This window comes from Gracilinanus agilis, chromosome 5 (assembly GCF_016433145.1).
Source record: "Gracilinanus agilis isolate LMUSP501 chromosome 5, AgileGrace, whole genome shotgun sequence".
Lineage (NCBI taxonomy): Eukaryota > Metazoa > Chordata > Mammalia > Didelphimorphia > Didelphidae > Gracilinanus > Gracilinanus agilis.
Window position 1 is genome coordinate 17751571 of NC_058134.1, and position 15407 is coordinate 17766977.

At 52.9% G+C, this 15407-nt stretch overlaps 2 protein-coding genes across 2 annotated transcripts in view; both read right to left on the minus strand.

Moving 5' to 3' along the window:
• The window catches only part of HOXA9 (homeobox A9), a 9897-nt gene extending 6971 nt beyond the window's left edge, over window positions 1-2926 (minus strand). Inside the window, exon 1 of the mRNA XM_044677653.1 lies at window positions 1272-2926. Within this exon, the coding sequence (XP_044533588.1) occupies window positions 1272-1821 (550 nt within the window). The 5' untranslated portion in view covers window positions 1822-2926. The remainder of the gene's footprint in view (window positions 1-1271) is intronic.
• Window positions 2927-9223: 6297 nt separating this feature from the next.
• Window positions 9224-12933, minus strand: HOXA10 (homeobox A10). Its single transcript, XM_044677652.1, has 2 exons — window positions 11241-12933; window positions 9224-9642 (listed from the first exon to the last, which is right to left on the minus strand). The coding sequence occupies exons 1-2, from the start codon at window positions 12301-12303 to the stop codon at window positions 9368-9370; spliced, it is 1338 nt and encodes a 445-aa protein (XP_044533587.1). The 5' UTR covers window positions 12304-12933; the 3' UTR covers window positions 9224-9367.
• Window positions 12934-15407: the final 2474 nt, after the last annotated feature.

The window sequence follows — 15407 nt, forward strand, 5'->3', positions numbered from 1 at the left end:
TCTCTCTCTCTCTCTCTCTCTCTCTCTCTCTCTCTCACTCTCTCTCTCTCTCTCTCTCTCTCTCTCTCTCTCTCTCTCTCTCTCCCCTCCTTCCCTCCCCTCCCTCCTCTTTTCCCCTTCCTCTCTCCCTCCTCCCCCTCTTCATTTTGACCTTCCTGTGTGCTTTCCCTGGAAGACCACGTCTCTCCAGCTGGTTGAATTAAGCTCGGATTGCTTATGAAGCTTATTTGCATAGCATGATATTTGAGGCTGCCGCTGCCGCTTGAGGTTCAATGTGCTGCATTCTAGATAGTTTATACAGCAGTCAGCCGAGGGAAATGAATTTAGGTCAAGCATGGTCTTTTCTCTCCCCCAGGTCAGGGTTCCCCCAGCCGGGGGGAATTATGTTATTACTCCCGCTGCTGCTGGAGTTGTGGCCAGTGACCATACATGTCTCACAAAAGAATATATTAGCATCCCATGCTTTCGAAGAATCGACCCAAAGTAACTTTGTCCCTGGAGTCCAGAAGGCACACACCAGAAAGTTCTAATCACAGCGTTGGGGAAGGGAAAGATGTCCTGGTTTCGGTGGCATTTTCCCCTCACCAAAAGCCCCATACTCCACCCTACATCTCTCCTCCCTTTGCCTCCCACCCCCCACGCCCTCCAGCACCACCCCCTCCACCTCAGTTCTGGATTTGGGGAAGGGGGCGGAGAGGAAAGGGAGTGTTTCATCCATTCCATCTAAACCAGCAAGTCCTGACTTCTGCCTCCTAGTGGGAGTGGGGATGAGGGGGGTGTCTGGACAGGTAGAAGGGGGAAGGGAAGGGAAGAAGGGTGAGAGGCACAGAGAGACAGAGACAGAAAGACAGAGACAGAGATAAAGAGAGGGAGAGAGAGGGAGAGGGAGAGGGAGAGAGAGAGGAAGAGAGAGAGAGAGAGAGAGAGAGAGACAGAGAGACAGAGAGACAGAGAGACAGAGAGACAGACAGAGATAAAGAGAGGGAGAGAGAGGGAGAAAGAGAGACAGAGAGAGACAGAGAGAGAGACAGAGAGAGAAAGGGAGACAGAGACAGAGAGACAGAGACTGAAGGGGGAAGGAAGGGGGAAGGGACAGGGACAGAACAGGAGAGAAAAGGCAAAGAAGGGATAGAGAGATGGAGAAAAAAAGAGGAGGAAGAGTGAGGGATCCTTCCCAAGCAGTAGTAGCTCTCAGTCCTGGCAGTGGGCAGTTCGAGCAGGAGGCAGGCAGCGGGGGTGCAGGGGAAGAAGGGTGTCCGCCTGTCACTTACTCGGATCAATGGGTGGTTTGTCCCCGCCGGCCTCACTGTCTCCATTGTTTTCCGAGAACGCACCTTCGCTGGGCTGCTTATCCCTATCAACTGGAGGAGAACCACAAGCATAGTCAGACAGAGACAAAGTGTGAGTGTCAAACGTGGTACAGTCACCCCTTCTGGCCGAGAGCGGTTCAGGTTTAATGCCGTAATGCCTGCTGGAAGGTAAACCCGGGAAGGACAGAGAGCCCGGCATGGGCTCCAGCCAGGAACGCATGTACCTGCCGTCAGGGGCCGCCGCTACGGGCGCCTGGTGGTGCACATAGGGGTGGTAGACGGCGGGCACATTGTTGGCGCTCGGCGGGTGCACCGGGTTCCAGGAAGTGCCGAAGACCGACGCCTTCGATTGGAAGCTGCACGGGCTGAAGTCCGGGTGCTCCCCTAACGCCGGCTGCCGGGCGGGCTGCGCCAGGGCGCCGGGGCCGTAACGGGACGGGACCAGCTCTTCGCTCTCGTGGAGCAGGAACGAGTCCACGTAGTAATTGCTCAGGGTCCCTGAAGTCGACATGGCCACGCGACGACAACGCCGCCGCCGCCGCCCCGACGCCGGACCTGCGGAAATTATGAAACTGCAGATTTCATGTAACAACTTGGTCCCGGGGAGAAGTACAGTCACCTAATAAGTTGAAGGCTGCCTGTCACGCCATTGGCTGGCCGTGTCACGTGCCGGGCCAGCAGAACAATAAAGTATAAATCACTCCGCAGGCTATTAATGGGCCAGTGTTTTCCAGTCATAATTTTTATAGCAAAGCCATATGTTTTTATGCAAAGGGATATTTGAGTTCTACGATAAAGTTTGTTTTAATTGTGGCCAACGGAGATTAAAAGATCAGGTTGGGTCTGACTACCCCCTTTTTAAGCGGACTATTTTATATCACAATTAATCACGCCATCAGTGAGGCAGAGCTCCCTGCGAAAACCTGGGGAGCCGAGACCTCCACATAAAATTATACAATAATTGAAGCCATAAAAAAGCAAAATCGCATTCTCGCTGTACTGTATTTAAATATATATTTATGATATTTCATAAGGAGTTATTGTTGCGAGAGCCACGGGGCTGGTAGGAAGGCAGGAAGGAAAGGCATATTCATTTGCCTCGCCGTGTCTCCCCGTAGTAAAAATTTACGAGTGCTCGGAAAGGTTAAATTATACTATTGTGTTTGGTTTGGGAGCTCACTGTAAATAACCGCTCCGTGCCGCGCCGCGCCATGCGCGGCCGGAGCCTCCAGCCGAAAGTCAAAGGCACTGCCTGCTTCCCGACTGGCCCCGACGCCCAACGCCCTGGCCCCAGCCCCGGGACGGATCCCGGGGCCCCGTGGGCCTCGATCCCAAGGAATACCGGAGTTTTCCCGGGGCGCTCCCGGCCGCCCTCCAGCATCTCCATACACATCTCCGCTCCCAGGCTACGGGCCTAGGACGCCCAGACTGCAGACTCCCCTTTCTCCCACCCTGTCCGGCGCAGGCTGGCTGTTGCGCCCCTCAGGACACAACAAAAAAGGACCCCAACAAAAAAGACTCGAGCCCGGAAAGCATCTCCGGCCGCTGCAACCGGGTGCTTACAGATTTCTTCTCCCGCTTTAGTGTTTGTTTGTTTTTTTCTACTTTGCACACTCCAAGCCGCACTAGTTCGAACACACACACACACACACACACACACACACACACACACACACACACACAAGCACACACACGAATGCCGCCGCCGCCTGCTCCTCTCAGGCTCTGGGGAGATAAGCACGCTGGCCCAGAGTTGGGCGAGAAAGGCTGTCGTGGGGACCAGTGGCTACGTCCAGCGGGTACCCGAGCAGGCTCCGAGAAGCTTCAGCAAAGCTGAAGGGGTAGCTCCGAGGCCTCGTCCTGGGGCCCCGGTCCAACCCTGAGCCCCGCGGTCAGGCAAAGAATTCTGTTCGAGCTCCGACTACTCGGGCAAGCCTTCCAGAGGGGTTGAGCACCCAGGAAGAAGCTTGCCCGAAGCCCACGCCTGGAAAGGGGCAAGTGTTTATCAAAGTCTGGGAAGTCTTGAAAAATGCATGCCCAGCAACAGAACAAGCCCATCAGCCCTCCCTTCTTCCTTTCCTTCCTCTGCCCATTGCCATGGGAAGGCAGGAGAAGAGCTCTCTCTGTAGGTATCTGGAAACCCCTTCACAATCGTTCACAGGCCCTGGGTAAGGGAAAGAATTGTTTTGTTTTGTTTTTTAATTAATTTGTTGGATGCCTCTAGTCTGCTAGGTTCACACACCCTATATCCAAACTGAGCGGAGGATTACAGTCCTCGAGCAAAACAAGTGAGCCGTCCTTCAGCTCAAGTCCAGTGTTAGGAATTAAAGTAAGGGTCCAGCACTGAGAGAGAATGGAGCTTTTGACTTGAATTCCTTCTTCCGTTGCTTTTTTGGGGGGGAGGGGCCTCTTTATTTCGCCCCCCCCCAATTGCCATAGGGGCTGGGGAGGGGGGGGGGGGAAGAGCAGGCTGCCTCCCTGTTAATTTGAAAAACCCAGTCCTAAGTAGAAAGTCGTGAGGACTTGCAACTGGGTAATAATTAAATTCACGTGTGAATATTCCACATGCAAAAATATGTTTCTCATTAACTTTACATTTCTGTTAGCTCTTTCCTCTCTCCCCCCTCTTTTTTCTTTCCTCTTTCCTCTTGTTCAAGTTTTCTCAGCAGCTAACAACAGAAATCTCAGAGAAATCCCATTCTTTCTCCCAAATCCACGGCTGATTCGAAGTGATAAGAAGCTGTGAGGGTCTTATCTCACTGAGGCAGTCAGAGAACAGAGCAAGACGCAGCAGTTCTAGGAAGGCCGGCCTGTTGGCTTCCTAAAAAAATATGGAATGGACGTGAATGAAGTTAGGTACACAATGACCTCCAACTTAGCCCTGGTCGGTCCGCTTGCTTAGTTCCAGGGCTAGCCTTCAGGGCTCCCTGATTTTATTCTGTCTTTTTTTTTTTTTTTTTTTTTTTTTTTTTTTTTTAATCGCTTCCTCATAAACAAAGAAAGGACGAGGGGTCCGGAACAGTCCTCTGGCATCGTTCGGAGGCTGCTGGTCCTTACTTAAGGACAATTTTGTTCGTTGTTAACGCTGCAGATTTAGCTAAGCGCAATAGACTTTACAGGCTCTGAACCGAGGCAACCCCACCCCGTCCTTTCTCAGTTTCAACCTAGAGAAATGCCGAACAATCACCACCACCACCACCAAGAAAAGTAGCTGTTCTTTCAAACTGTCTAATTATTCCTAAACTGAATCATAGCTGAATAATTGATACTCGGCGAATTACAGCGCTTGAAAGAGGCTGAGGAGGAAAAATTCCAAGCCCCATTTGGAGAGATCAGTGCGTTGGCCTAGGTTTTTATTTTAAATGTGAAAGCAACGGTTGGGGTTTTTTGTTTGTTTCAGAGAAAAATACCCTAGCTGCCAGCCTAATAAGCTAGTGTAATTAAGAACCGCTCTCCTCTCTGCATATAATTCTTTTTTAAGGGTACTGCATAGCAAATGAATTGAATAGTAGACGTCGCCACCGCGCCAGGCTCTCTAACGACCCTCCATAGACCACAAGCACCAGAGGTTAATCCGAGACTCGCAGTGGCCTTCAGAGCAAACTGAACAGCGGCAGGTTGGGAAAGGACAACTATTGCGTTTTCTCTCATTAAAGAAAAAAAATAAAAGGCCCCCTCCAGGCTGGCCCAAAAGGCTGGGAGAAAGAGTGGCTATTTTGCCCGTATTTTGGCACCGCGTGGGACGGAAGGGGCCTTTCTGTTGTTGTTGCAAGCCCGGCTCGAAGGGGAAATGTCCCTTGCCTCTTGCCTCCGAATAGACTCCACCTGGGGACAGGCCCTCAACTTCGGAGTGAATTCCCTAGAGTTTTGTAGTTCCTCTCCACGGCCATCCTGAATTAAACTCCCTGGATCTGGAAATGGGCCTTTCCAAACGATTTTCCTTCCAAATTCTTCTGACTCTTAAACAAAATTCACTGGACAAAGCCATGCATTTAATGTAGTAGATATAGAAAGATTTATTCTAATAACCTGGGACTACATTGCCCGAGAGGGTCACATTTTCTGCGCACACACACTTTCCTAACTTAGACAGAAGAAGGACTGTTGCAAAGCTCTGCCCTAGGGACAACCGCAGAATCTGTCTGCCGGTTTGGCTCCTACCGGGTTTTCTCAGAGAATTCTCTCCGAAGAGCTTCCTTGCCCCAGCCCACTCAATTAGCCTCAGCTCCTGGCACAGTGCAAGGGAGCGGCTTGCCACCACCACTACCCCCATCCACACGCTCAGCCTGCAGAACCTCTCTGGTCCCTCTTGTTTTTCCACCAGTCCCCATTTCTCCCGGGTTCCCCGGTTCCTGGTTCTTGTTTGGTGTCCAAGTAACAAAGCCTGACGTGTGAGGCTCCCCACGACAGACCCAGCGAGGTCGCTGTTGTTCAGTCCGCCTCAAAGGAATGCTGGCGCCTGGCCGCTGCCTAATCGTGATCGTAACCGAGGCCTTGCGAACGCTACCAGGCCAAAGTGGAGTATCTGCCTCGATTTTTTATCCTCTCTTGGGGACCTCATTCTTTCTCGAGTTAAACAGTGGAGATCTCAGCTTTCCCCCAAACCTAACCGCAGCACCTGAGCAGGAGGACCAAAGTGAATCCGCAGGATTAGCCCACAAACCAGACCTGTGCCCCAAAGGCCAAATTAAAGGAGAAGGAAATCTAGAGGAGAGAGGAGGAAAGGAAAGAGAGGGAGACAGACAGAGACAGAGACAGAAAGAACAGACCCCGACTTCCTTCCACCTTGGCCCTTCCTCAAAAAGCCTAGATTAGAGGTCTTGGGGTTTCACCCATATTTCCAGGCTTCTTCTAATTCTCTCCCAGAAACGAGAGGCCTTGGACTTTTACGCAAAAGGCAAGGACAGCTGAAACGCGGGTCCAAGCACCCGAAGCCCCCATTCCTCAGCAAACCGCACCTGACCTTGAATGGCCCCTAGCTGAGAAATTCCTACCACGCCTCCGCCGCCGCCAAGCGAGCTAACCTGACCATACCTGCCCCCAGGTTGGGGGGTAGTGGCGGAAAAGGGGATGGGAAGAGATAGGGAAGGGAGGAAAGAATAGGGGACGGAGAAGAGGGAGGAGGACTGGGTGCTCTTTGGTCTCCGCATTCCCGGGATCCGAGAAAAGCAGGAGACGGCGAGGTTCTGCGCTCCCTGAGGGAGTAGTGGCATTTGGACGTGACGCTTTGAGGTCCATTCACGGCCCCTGTCTTCGGCCCCCTGCCCTCCGGCTCTCTATACCTGGTGACGAATTCAACTGAAGTAATGAAGGCAGTATCGTGCTGTCGAGAGAAAGGTGGAGCCCCAACAACAGGAAACTACCTAAATCACAGACCAGTTCTGCTGCTCCCCCAAGGCCTGGCTCCTTAAGCAGGGATTTCGCTATAGAGAGAGAAAAAAAAATCAGGTCAAAACCCAGCCCAAGGCGCCGTTGCTCCAACCTGCCCGGAACCGCCGCTGCCGCCACCGCCGCCGCCACCACCACCGCTGCAGTCTTATGACTGCTTGAAATGGGAAAAGGAAAGGAAAAGACAGAGAAGGGAGGGCGAGAGGGATAGAGGGACAGGGAGGGAGGAGGGAAAGGAAGGAGAGGGAGAGAGCAAGAGCAAGAGAGCGAGAGAGAGGGAGAGAACGAGAGCGAAAGAGAGAGAGAGAGAGAGAGAGAGAGAGAGAGAGAGAGTCAGTGAGAGAGCGAGAGAGCGAGAGAGAGAGAGTCAGTGAGAGAGCGAGAGAGCGAGAGAGAGATCCGGTGTGTGCATTTGTTTTTCCCAAACCTTCAAGAAGGGCGAACCGTGGAGAAAAGGGGAGGGCGTTAATGGGCCTACCATAAAGCCCTAAAGGACTGAGCTGAGCATCGGGTTCAAAGTCTGTCTTGTAGTAGTTGGCCCAGTGGCTTGGACTAGCCAAGCCTGTAGGCGCTGCCCCCTCCCCACTTCCTTCTCCCCCCTCCTCTTCCTCTTCTCTTCAAACACTCCCCCAGCGCCCTCTCGGTGCCGCTGCCCCCCCCCCCCCACTTCCACTTTAATCTGGCAAGGCAAAAACCTCCTTTCTTCCCCAGGCTAAAGCAACCAGGTAGGCAGAAGGCTTAGGTGGGGGTAAGGGAGGGGGCAACCAGAGTTGAGAGGAGCTTTGTGGAGGGGGGAAGTTGGGCTTGGGGCACACTGTCTCTCGCCCTCCACCAACTCCCTCTTAGGGGCTCACCTTCCCAGCATCTCCCAAGGCATCCGAGGGTTGTAGATGGCACCTATGGCCTGCTTCCTGCCTAGGCAAAAACCACGATTCACTGAGATTGGGTGTCAGACGCAAACCAAGCCAAACCAAAAACAAACAAAGAAAAAAAAAATCGATCTCTGATCCATTTTCTATCCTCCAGAAATACTCTGTGGCTTCCTCTGTCTATGCAGCTCCTCACTCGACTGAAACCACTCGCTTGTCCAAGTCAGCAACAATCCAGATATACTAGCAAGTCATAAAAGGAACAAAAGCCCACAAACCTTAGAGCTGCATTGCTCTACGGCCGAGACAAATTACGACTGTCTAGGTAATATTTAAATGGATGCCTCGAGTAATTGCAGGGAGTCCAGGCACTATTCCTGTTGTAAAAGTTGGGGACGAGATAAAGTGGGTGGTGAAGATAAACAGTCACAAAAGAGGTAAAATTAAAAGGCTTCATTCCACGGCTTTTATTCTTCTATATAAGAACAGAAACATTGTCTTTTTTTTTTTCCACGCACAGCAGCATTACAATATTAATTTATTCTGATTTAGAGTAAGAAGTAAATAGAGCTAGGACTAACATTTATAATAACGATAGAATGCATTTGCTTCAAACAGTATTGGCAATTCTTTAATAATAATAGACATTTATACAGATTTGTACTTAGAGTTCTCTTTTTTCTGCACCTACAGGTTTGACCCTTTTATGCATGTAACTTCACAGTATAAAGGAAATTCGAACAATGTCTCCCTTTCTCTCTCTTCTATCCCGTCTGCTAGAGTCCTCTGAAGGGTTCCATGAATATCAGTGAGCAAAATAAAAGCGAAATTTACTCCCTCCTCTCCATAAGGCAGGGAGAATTGTGTGTGCTTGTCACGTGCTACCAGTGGTAACATTACTTAGAGACAAAAATTCACTAATTCCACATAATATAATAAGCAAAACTACATTAGGTCACTATCTACAACAGGGAAGATAGCGGGAGTCAGAGGTAAGTGTGAACATTTAATGCCGAAGCAACACAAGACCTTGGATGGAGTCAAGAGAGGTATCCCTTTCCTCATCAAAATTTAAAGCTGTGATATTTTACAGAGAAAAGAGAGAAGGAAACCCGCTTTTTCTCTCCCCTTTTCTCCCTCTCAACGCCTTTCCCTCTTTCTCTTCCCCCCAACACAACATCACGCCCTTGTTTTCACCCTGCATGTTGGCGGTGAAGTCCTTCTCTTAGTAAAAAAAAGAAAGGGAACTAGGAACGGCAGCACACACCCCCAGAAACAGTCTTATAGCACCCCATCCCCCCAACCTGACCTGAACGCGAAATGGAAAGCCTCGACTACTCACCCGTCACCTCCCCACAGACACCTTAGAGCTTACAATGAGTACACTCTTGTCGCCAGGGTCGCCTGGACTCGAAGCCTGGCTAGACACGCGCAGCCCTCTGAGAGATGACACTTGGCTCGTGGAAGGAGTGGGGAACCAGGGAGGCGAAGAAGCTCAGCCCAAGACGTCGCTAGAAGCGTCTGCCCGTGTTTTTGTAGTTGTTTGTTTGTTTGCTTGTTTTGGCGGTATGTCTCCCCCTCCCCACTTACCCCCAGGAAACAAGACAAACAAACCAAACAACCCCCACCCAATCCCACCCTGCAAAGCTGCTACGAATAGATGGAGAATGGAAAAAGGGATGGGAGGAAAAAAAAAACAACTTGTGACTCCGGGTGATACAGGTGCGAATCTCTAGCGCCTAGGAAGAAGGGTTACTGGCTCTTTTCATCGTCAAAACGGGGTGGTCGTTTGGAGGTTCATCAAGAAAAGTTAAAGTTGGCTGTGAGCTCCCGGATTCTGTTCTCTCGGTTCATTTTCTTCAGTTTCATCCGTCGGTTCTGAAACCAGATCTTAACCTGTCTGTCTGTGAGATGGACGCTGCGGCTGATCTCTAGGCGCCGCTCTCGAGTTAGGTACATGTTGAAAAGAAATTCTTTCTCCAGCTCCAGAGTCTGGTGCTTGGTGTAGGGGCATCGCTTCTTCCGGCCACTCTTCGCTGTCAGCCAGTTAGCCGCGTTCTCACCTTTGGCATTGCCTGGGGTCGGAGAAGAGAAAGCAGGGAAGGAAAAGAAAGGGAGGGGAAGACAGAGGAGGGGAAAAAGGGGGGGCGGGGGGAAGGCAAGTTAGGACGAGGCCCACATTAGAGCACCAGCATACTGAGGACCCTGACTGGTAGCAGGCGCCCTCTCTGACTCAGGCTCTCGGGGAGCCCTCGGGCTGCTTTTGCCCAAGACGAAGTTGAAAAGCTTTTCCGGCACATAGTTCCTAATGGACCCCAGACTGTGGAAAAGAAGGATGTGGGGAGGGCTGAGAGCTAAAGAGAGAAAGGGGTTCAAATCTCCGCTTTGGTCATGCCGAGGAGGGGGGGCTCCTTCATTAAAAGACATTTTCTAAAGGCCTCCTGGATCTTTCTTCCCCCATAAGAACACCCCACACCCCCCAAATTGCGTTTTAATTGGTTTTCCAAACACCTGTTTTCACACAAAGGGAGCTAGCGGGGAGGGCGCGGAGGAGAGCTTGGAAGCGAATGCCGGGCACCGGGAGAAGGGCGGCCGTATATCTTGAACTTAACGCCTTTCTTTGCCTTTCCTTCCCTTTCGCAGACAAGCATTTCCTCTGCCCCCCTGAGCTTGGGGGCAGGGAGTCCCATTATTGCCCCAGGGTCAGCAGGGGAAAGGCTGGGGGGAGGGGACCTTGGCTGCTACCCCAACTGGTCTCTACTGGACTGAAGGTGGGCGTGGGGATGGGGGGAGATGGTTGAGTTCGTGCCAAAGGAAAAGAGGGAAAACAATCGACTAGGTGTCATCCCCAAGCCCCAGCCAAGAACATAGGAACTAGGGGGATCCCAAGGTAAAAAGAGGGAGGAAAAACCCTACTATGCTCTGGCTCCAAGCTCTAGGGCTGGGGTAGACTGGACTAGGCTGTGGGTGTCAGAAGAGATTCCCTTCAATTGCTCCTTGGAAGGAGGATCTCATCGCGACTGTGACTTTGCAAAAGGCATTTGGGATCGTAAACTACAACTTCGCCTGTTAATAGGGCTTATTTATTGGCGCCGGCGGCTGATTATTTTGGAAGCTTTACAAACAGCCTTATTATCTGCGAACCCACCTTCTCCTCGCAGGCGAGGCTGGGCCGGTGGGTTGGGGAAGTTGAGTTGGGGATTCTGAGAAGGAGGTTTTTGAAGAGGGTCGCTCCCTGGCCTCCTGGTCCTGATCACCTTCAACCTAGCTTTCCTGGCGAACAAGTCTGGGGCTAGAGAGTGGAGGCAGGGTGTCGGCAGCACTCTAAGCTGGACATTAATTTTTACTGCGTCCCCACGCCCAAATATTAAAAAAAAAAATACTAAACCAAGTTCACAAGGTCAGTTGGAGTGGAGCTGCGTGCCAGACCGAGCCTGCCGGCTACTGGACTTCCTCTTCTCTCTTCGGGGTTCCTTGCCACTTCTCTGCTGTTTCTGGGGCTTTCTTTCTGCCTCTCGTCTTTCTGTCCCCCTTTCTCTCCTTCCCCCCCCCTTCTCCCTTCTTGGTCCCCTTAGCTGGCTCTCTCTCCCCTGTTCTTTCTTGGTCCTTCTGTCGCTGGCGCTCTCTCCGTTCCCTTTCCCTTCTGGCAGGTCCGTGGCTTATGCACACTTACCTATGGGGTCTTTTTCCGGAGAGGGTTTGCTGCTCTCCGAGGGAGCGGGAGACAGCTCCTCTGCGGCTGAGGACGACGCCTGGGTCTCTTCCTCCGCTGCCTGGGAGCCACAAGCTAAGGCCGTAGGGGGAGGCGACTCCAAGGAGCTCTCCTTCCTGCTCGTCTCAGCAGAGACCGAAGCAAGAGCCGGCTGCGAGTCGAAGCGAACTTGGGGCTGCTGGGGGAACGGGGAGGCGCCCAGCTGCGCCCCCGATCCTGCTGCAGCCGCCGCTGCGGCGACCGCGTTATAGCTCTTGGAGCTGCCGGTGCCATAGGCTTGAGACAGGCGGAAATAGCCTGGGACCGGCACGCCACCGCCGCCGCCGCCGCCGCTGTTGAGGGCGCAGACCTCGGGCGGACCCCGCGTGGGGAAGGAGGTCAGCTCTGCGGCCGTTGAACTTTTGGGGCATTTGTCGGAATCATAGAGACAATAAGAGTTTTCCTCTTTGATGTTCTGGGCGAAGGAGCAGGAGGCCGCTTGTGACTGCGGAGGCTGTTGCTGCTGCTGCTGCTGCTGCTGCTGCTGCTGTGGCGGTGGCGGCGGCTGTGGCTGCTGGTGGTGGTGGTGATTCTGGGGCTGCTGCTGGTTCTGGGACTGTTGCTGCTGGGGCTGCTGGGGCTGCGGCTGGTGATTAGAGGGCGGCGGACCATCTGGCTGTTCCATACGACACGACCTGGGGCCATCTAGCCAGACCTCCATGCCCGACATGTAAGGGTGCGACGAGGGCACCATGCCGCTCGGCGAGCCGCCTCCTTCATTGCGTTTGCTTAGGACTGGGAAAAGCCCGCAGCTTTGCAGACCGTAGGACAGCTCGGACGCTTGTGGCAGGTAGTGAGGGTAATAGCCGCCGCCTCCGCCGCCGCCGCCGCCACCTCCTCCTCCGCCGCCGCCTCCACCTCCTTCCCCTCTGCCCGAGCTGATCAGCGAGTCCACCAAAAAAGAGTTCGCGGCCGGGCTCTCGGAGCATGACATTGCTGTGGGATAATTTGGCGAAGGGAGCAGATAGCCCTTTCTGGCTGACATTTCTTGTACAAAACATGCTGAATAGGGTTAGAGATCCCCCCGCATCGCGGCGAGCGCCCGCAGCCAATGGAGAGCCAGGGTTTCCCAGCGACCCCTCCCAGTTTGGTTTCGTAGGCGCTATGCTGGTCTCAGGTCGACCTCTGAATTGAGAATTTATATAAATATGTAATGTATATTGATGGGCCGGGAGACACACGCCCCAACACCTAGGGCTGGGGCTCAGGACTCTGGGGGCGAGATCTCCACCAGGATTTGGGACTAGCCACTGGATTCCTCCTTCCCCAAGCCACGCACCCCGTTTTCATGGCGGGAGGGGGGAACCGAGACCATCTCTGTAGCGCTCCTGGGCCCTGATATCAGATAGTAAACAAGTGGGGTGTTTATGACGCCTCCGACCTAGCGCTATCCGGGAGCCTGAATCTGCCCTTGGCTTGTTCCAGAAACCTCTCTCCGGATAAGGCACACGTATGTGAGCTGACTTAAATAAAATTACAGATACACGTCGCTTGCTCTCCCTTCTTTTTTCCCCAAAATTTGATGGGGGGAGCGGCGGGGGCGGGCAGGTCAGTGCCCTCCCAGTGTCTCTTAACCCTGCTCTTTCTCTCCGTGCCCAGCCTAGGGGCAAAAAAGATTTTGGACGGGATTTGGCGTTAAATTCTTCAGGAATTAGTTGTCCCTAGAGCATAACACTAGTCTGGGACCCAAATTTCAGTTCTGGTCCAACGCAGGCTCTCCGCTAGCAGCTCGGGCGGGGCTCGGTGGAGGAGTGAGGCGAGACGCCTCGGGCCAAGACAACGAGCAGGAGAAGTAACGAACGAGCGAACTAAAGAGGAAGAAGCCTGGAGGCCCAGACGCCCAGAGAACTAGCACACCTCATCCGCAAAGAGGGGTATCTGGCAGACTCCGTGCCCCAGGAGCTCTCTTCCCCTCGTTTTGGTTTCTCTTGTAAATGGGGAAAGCACAGTGACTTCTCTCTCTCCTCCGGTCCAACCACAGTGTGTTAGGTCTACGCAGCACCGGTTCAGTTTCCTAACCTCAGCGGCTTGTCTGCTCTGCCTCTGAATGTATTTGTTTCAATCCGTTGGCAAATAATAATAATGATAATAATAATAATAACAATAATAATAATAATAATTTTCCCGAGCCTGCTTAGGACAAGGGATGCAGTCTCTCTGATACCTATTCCTTCTAGTTCTGACATTCTGGATTCCGGTCTTTTAAAAGACCAGCTTGAAATCCCACAGAAGGCAGCACGGAATACCTAGGATTGGGGCAGAGTCTGGAAGAAAAGATCTGGGCCCAGAGCCTACCCGGCTTTGGCATTGAACAGAGAGACTGGCGGCTTCTCTGTTTTCCCCCTTTCTGGGGTTTGAACAGAATAGGCAGAAGGAAGCTAAGGCAGCCAGAGCAAGTGCTATAGAACCCACGAAATGGCACAGTGTGATTTTCTTTCCTTACAAATCCAAGAATTCTCAGCTCATTGGCAAGCCTCTTAGAGCCCAGCTCTACCGATAAAGTTAGGTTCCCCAAATAAAAGCCAACTCAAATTCTACTCCTTTCTTTCTTTCCCTCTAACGGTCTTGTCTACAAGCTGCTCCTTTCTTGCCAGCACAGTGCCGCAGAAGAAGTAAACAGGGAATATGGAACATGGGGTAGAGACGAAGACCAAGAGGGGAATGAAGGGAGAGACAAAACGCTGCTGCAGCCCGGGTTCTGAGCATTGCCTTTTTTCTCTGTCTTTAGCCTTGGCTTTCACACAATCTCGGAGGATCTGACAAGAATCAGTGTCACTGTTCCACCCCCCTCCCCATTCTCCGTTTCCCCCTCCCCTTTACCCCTCTCCACCCCCACCCCACACCCCAGAACTCCCTCCCCTCTAAACCCCATCGATCTGTCAACCTTTAGGATATTTTAACATGAGTCTCAGTTGAGGAAATCCCTCCCTGGCTGTGACAGGCTCCAGGACTAGTTATTGGGGAGTGTGCTGGGCAGGCAGCAGAGCAGCCGGGGTGACTTTCCATAGGAGGGGCTGTTCCAAAGCCTCCTCCCTCTCCCTCCTCATCTTGGAGGGTCTCTCCTCGCCAACTGTAAACGCCGGAGTATGAGAGAGGTTGTCACAACTTTCCCCAGCCCCATAAAAGGTTTATGGAAAGGCAACGTTCTCCGGGTGTGATCAAATGGACCCCGGCAAGTGGTTGTCTTTATAACAGGGAGCAAGGACCAGGCCCAGGCTTCTGAGATGGGCTCGGTGCCTTTGCTGGCCTCCCAGCTCCTTGTCCTCGATCTCTCCTGAGTCTCCCTCTCTTTACCACCCCCCCCCACTTCCAGCCTATACTGCCTGCTGGCTCATTCACCCCCACCCCCACCTCCCTTTTTCTGGCTGACCTACAAGGCTTCCCCATGCGCCAGAAAGCTCCAGTGCGATGAAACTCGAGCCCTCGGCCCACGCTCCTGATCCTTTCTCAGCCCACAGCAGGTATAAAGTTGGGCTCCCAGGGGCAGGTCCCTCCCGCCTCTGCTTGGCTAGCGGGACAGTGGTCAAAGGCAGGCCTGAGCCTCGGCCTTACCCAGGCCTCTTTGCCGACATGCAGAGCAGCACTGGGAGAGAGGCCCTCAGAGAGGCCAAGGCCAGAGGCCAGAGGGGCCCTCATCAGCCGCAGCTCCTGGACTAGCCAGAGGAGAAGAGTGATTGGGATCTGGCGGCCCAGCCAGGCCCAGTGCCTCTTTCTCTCCAGTCTACTCTGGGAATGCATAAACCTAAGCTCTGGCCCAGCCCCAGACCAGCCCTCTGCGCCCTCCTCCTCCCTTTCTTCCGTGTTCGCCAGTGTCTGGCCTTCATCCGTTGCACTACATCTGCCAGGTAATGGGTACTGCAGCCGAACCCAGAAAAAGGTGCAAGGAGAGGAAGCAGGAGGAGGTCAGAGAGGAGGGAGGCAAAGAACAAGGACTAGCCGGCCACGTTCTCTAGGCCTGGGGCAGGGACTAAAGCAGAGATAGAGCGGAGCCACTGAGGGTCATTTTCCTGGCGTCTAGAGAGGGAGATCATGAACCCGTAGCTGCCTGCTAGCTGGTCCTACGGCTTTCCTCGAGAGCTCACAAGGCCA

Coding starts and splice junctions, on each gene's coding strand:
- HOXA10 (XM_044677652.1), bottom strand. CDS start 12,303: ATGTCAGCCAGAAAGGGCTATCTGCTCCCTTCGCCAAATTATCCCACA. Junction 9,643..11,240: donor TCCGGAAAAAGACCCCATAG/GTAAGTGTGCAT, acceptor CTCCGACCCCAG/GCAATGCCAAAGGTGAGAAC.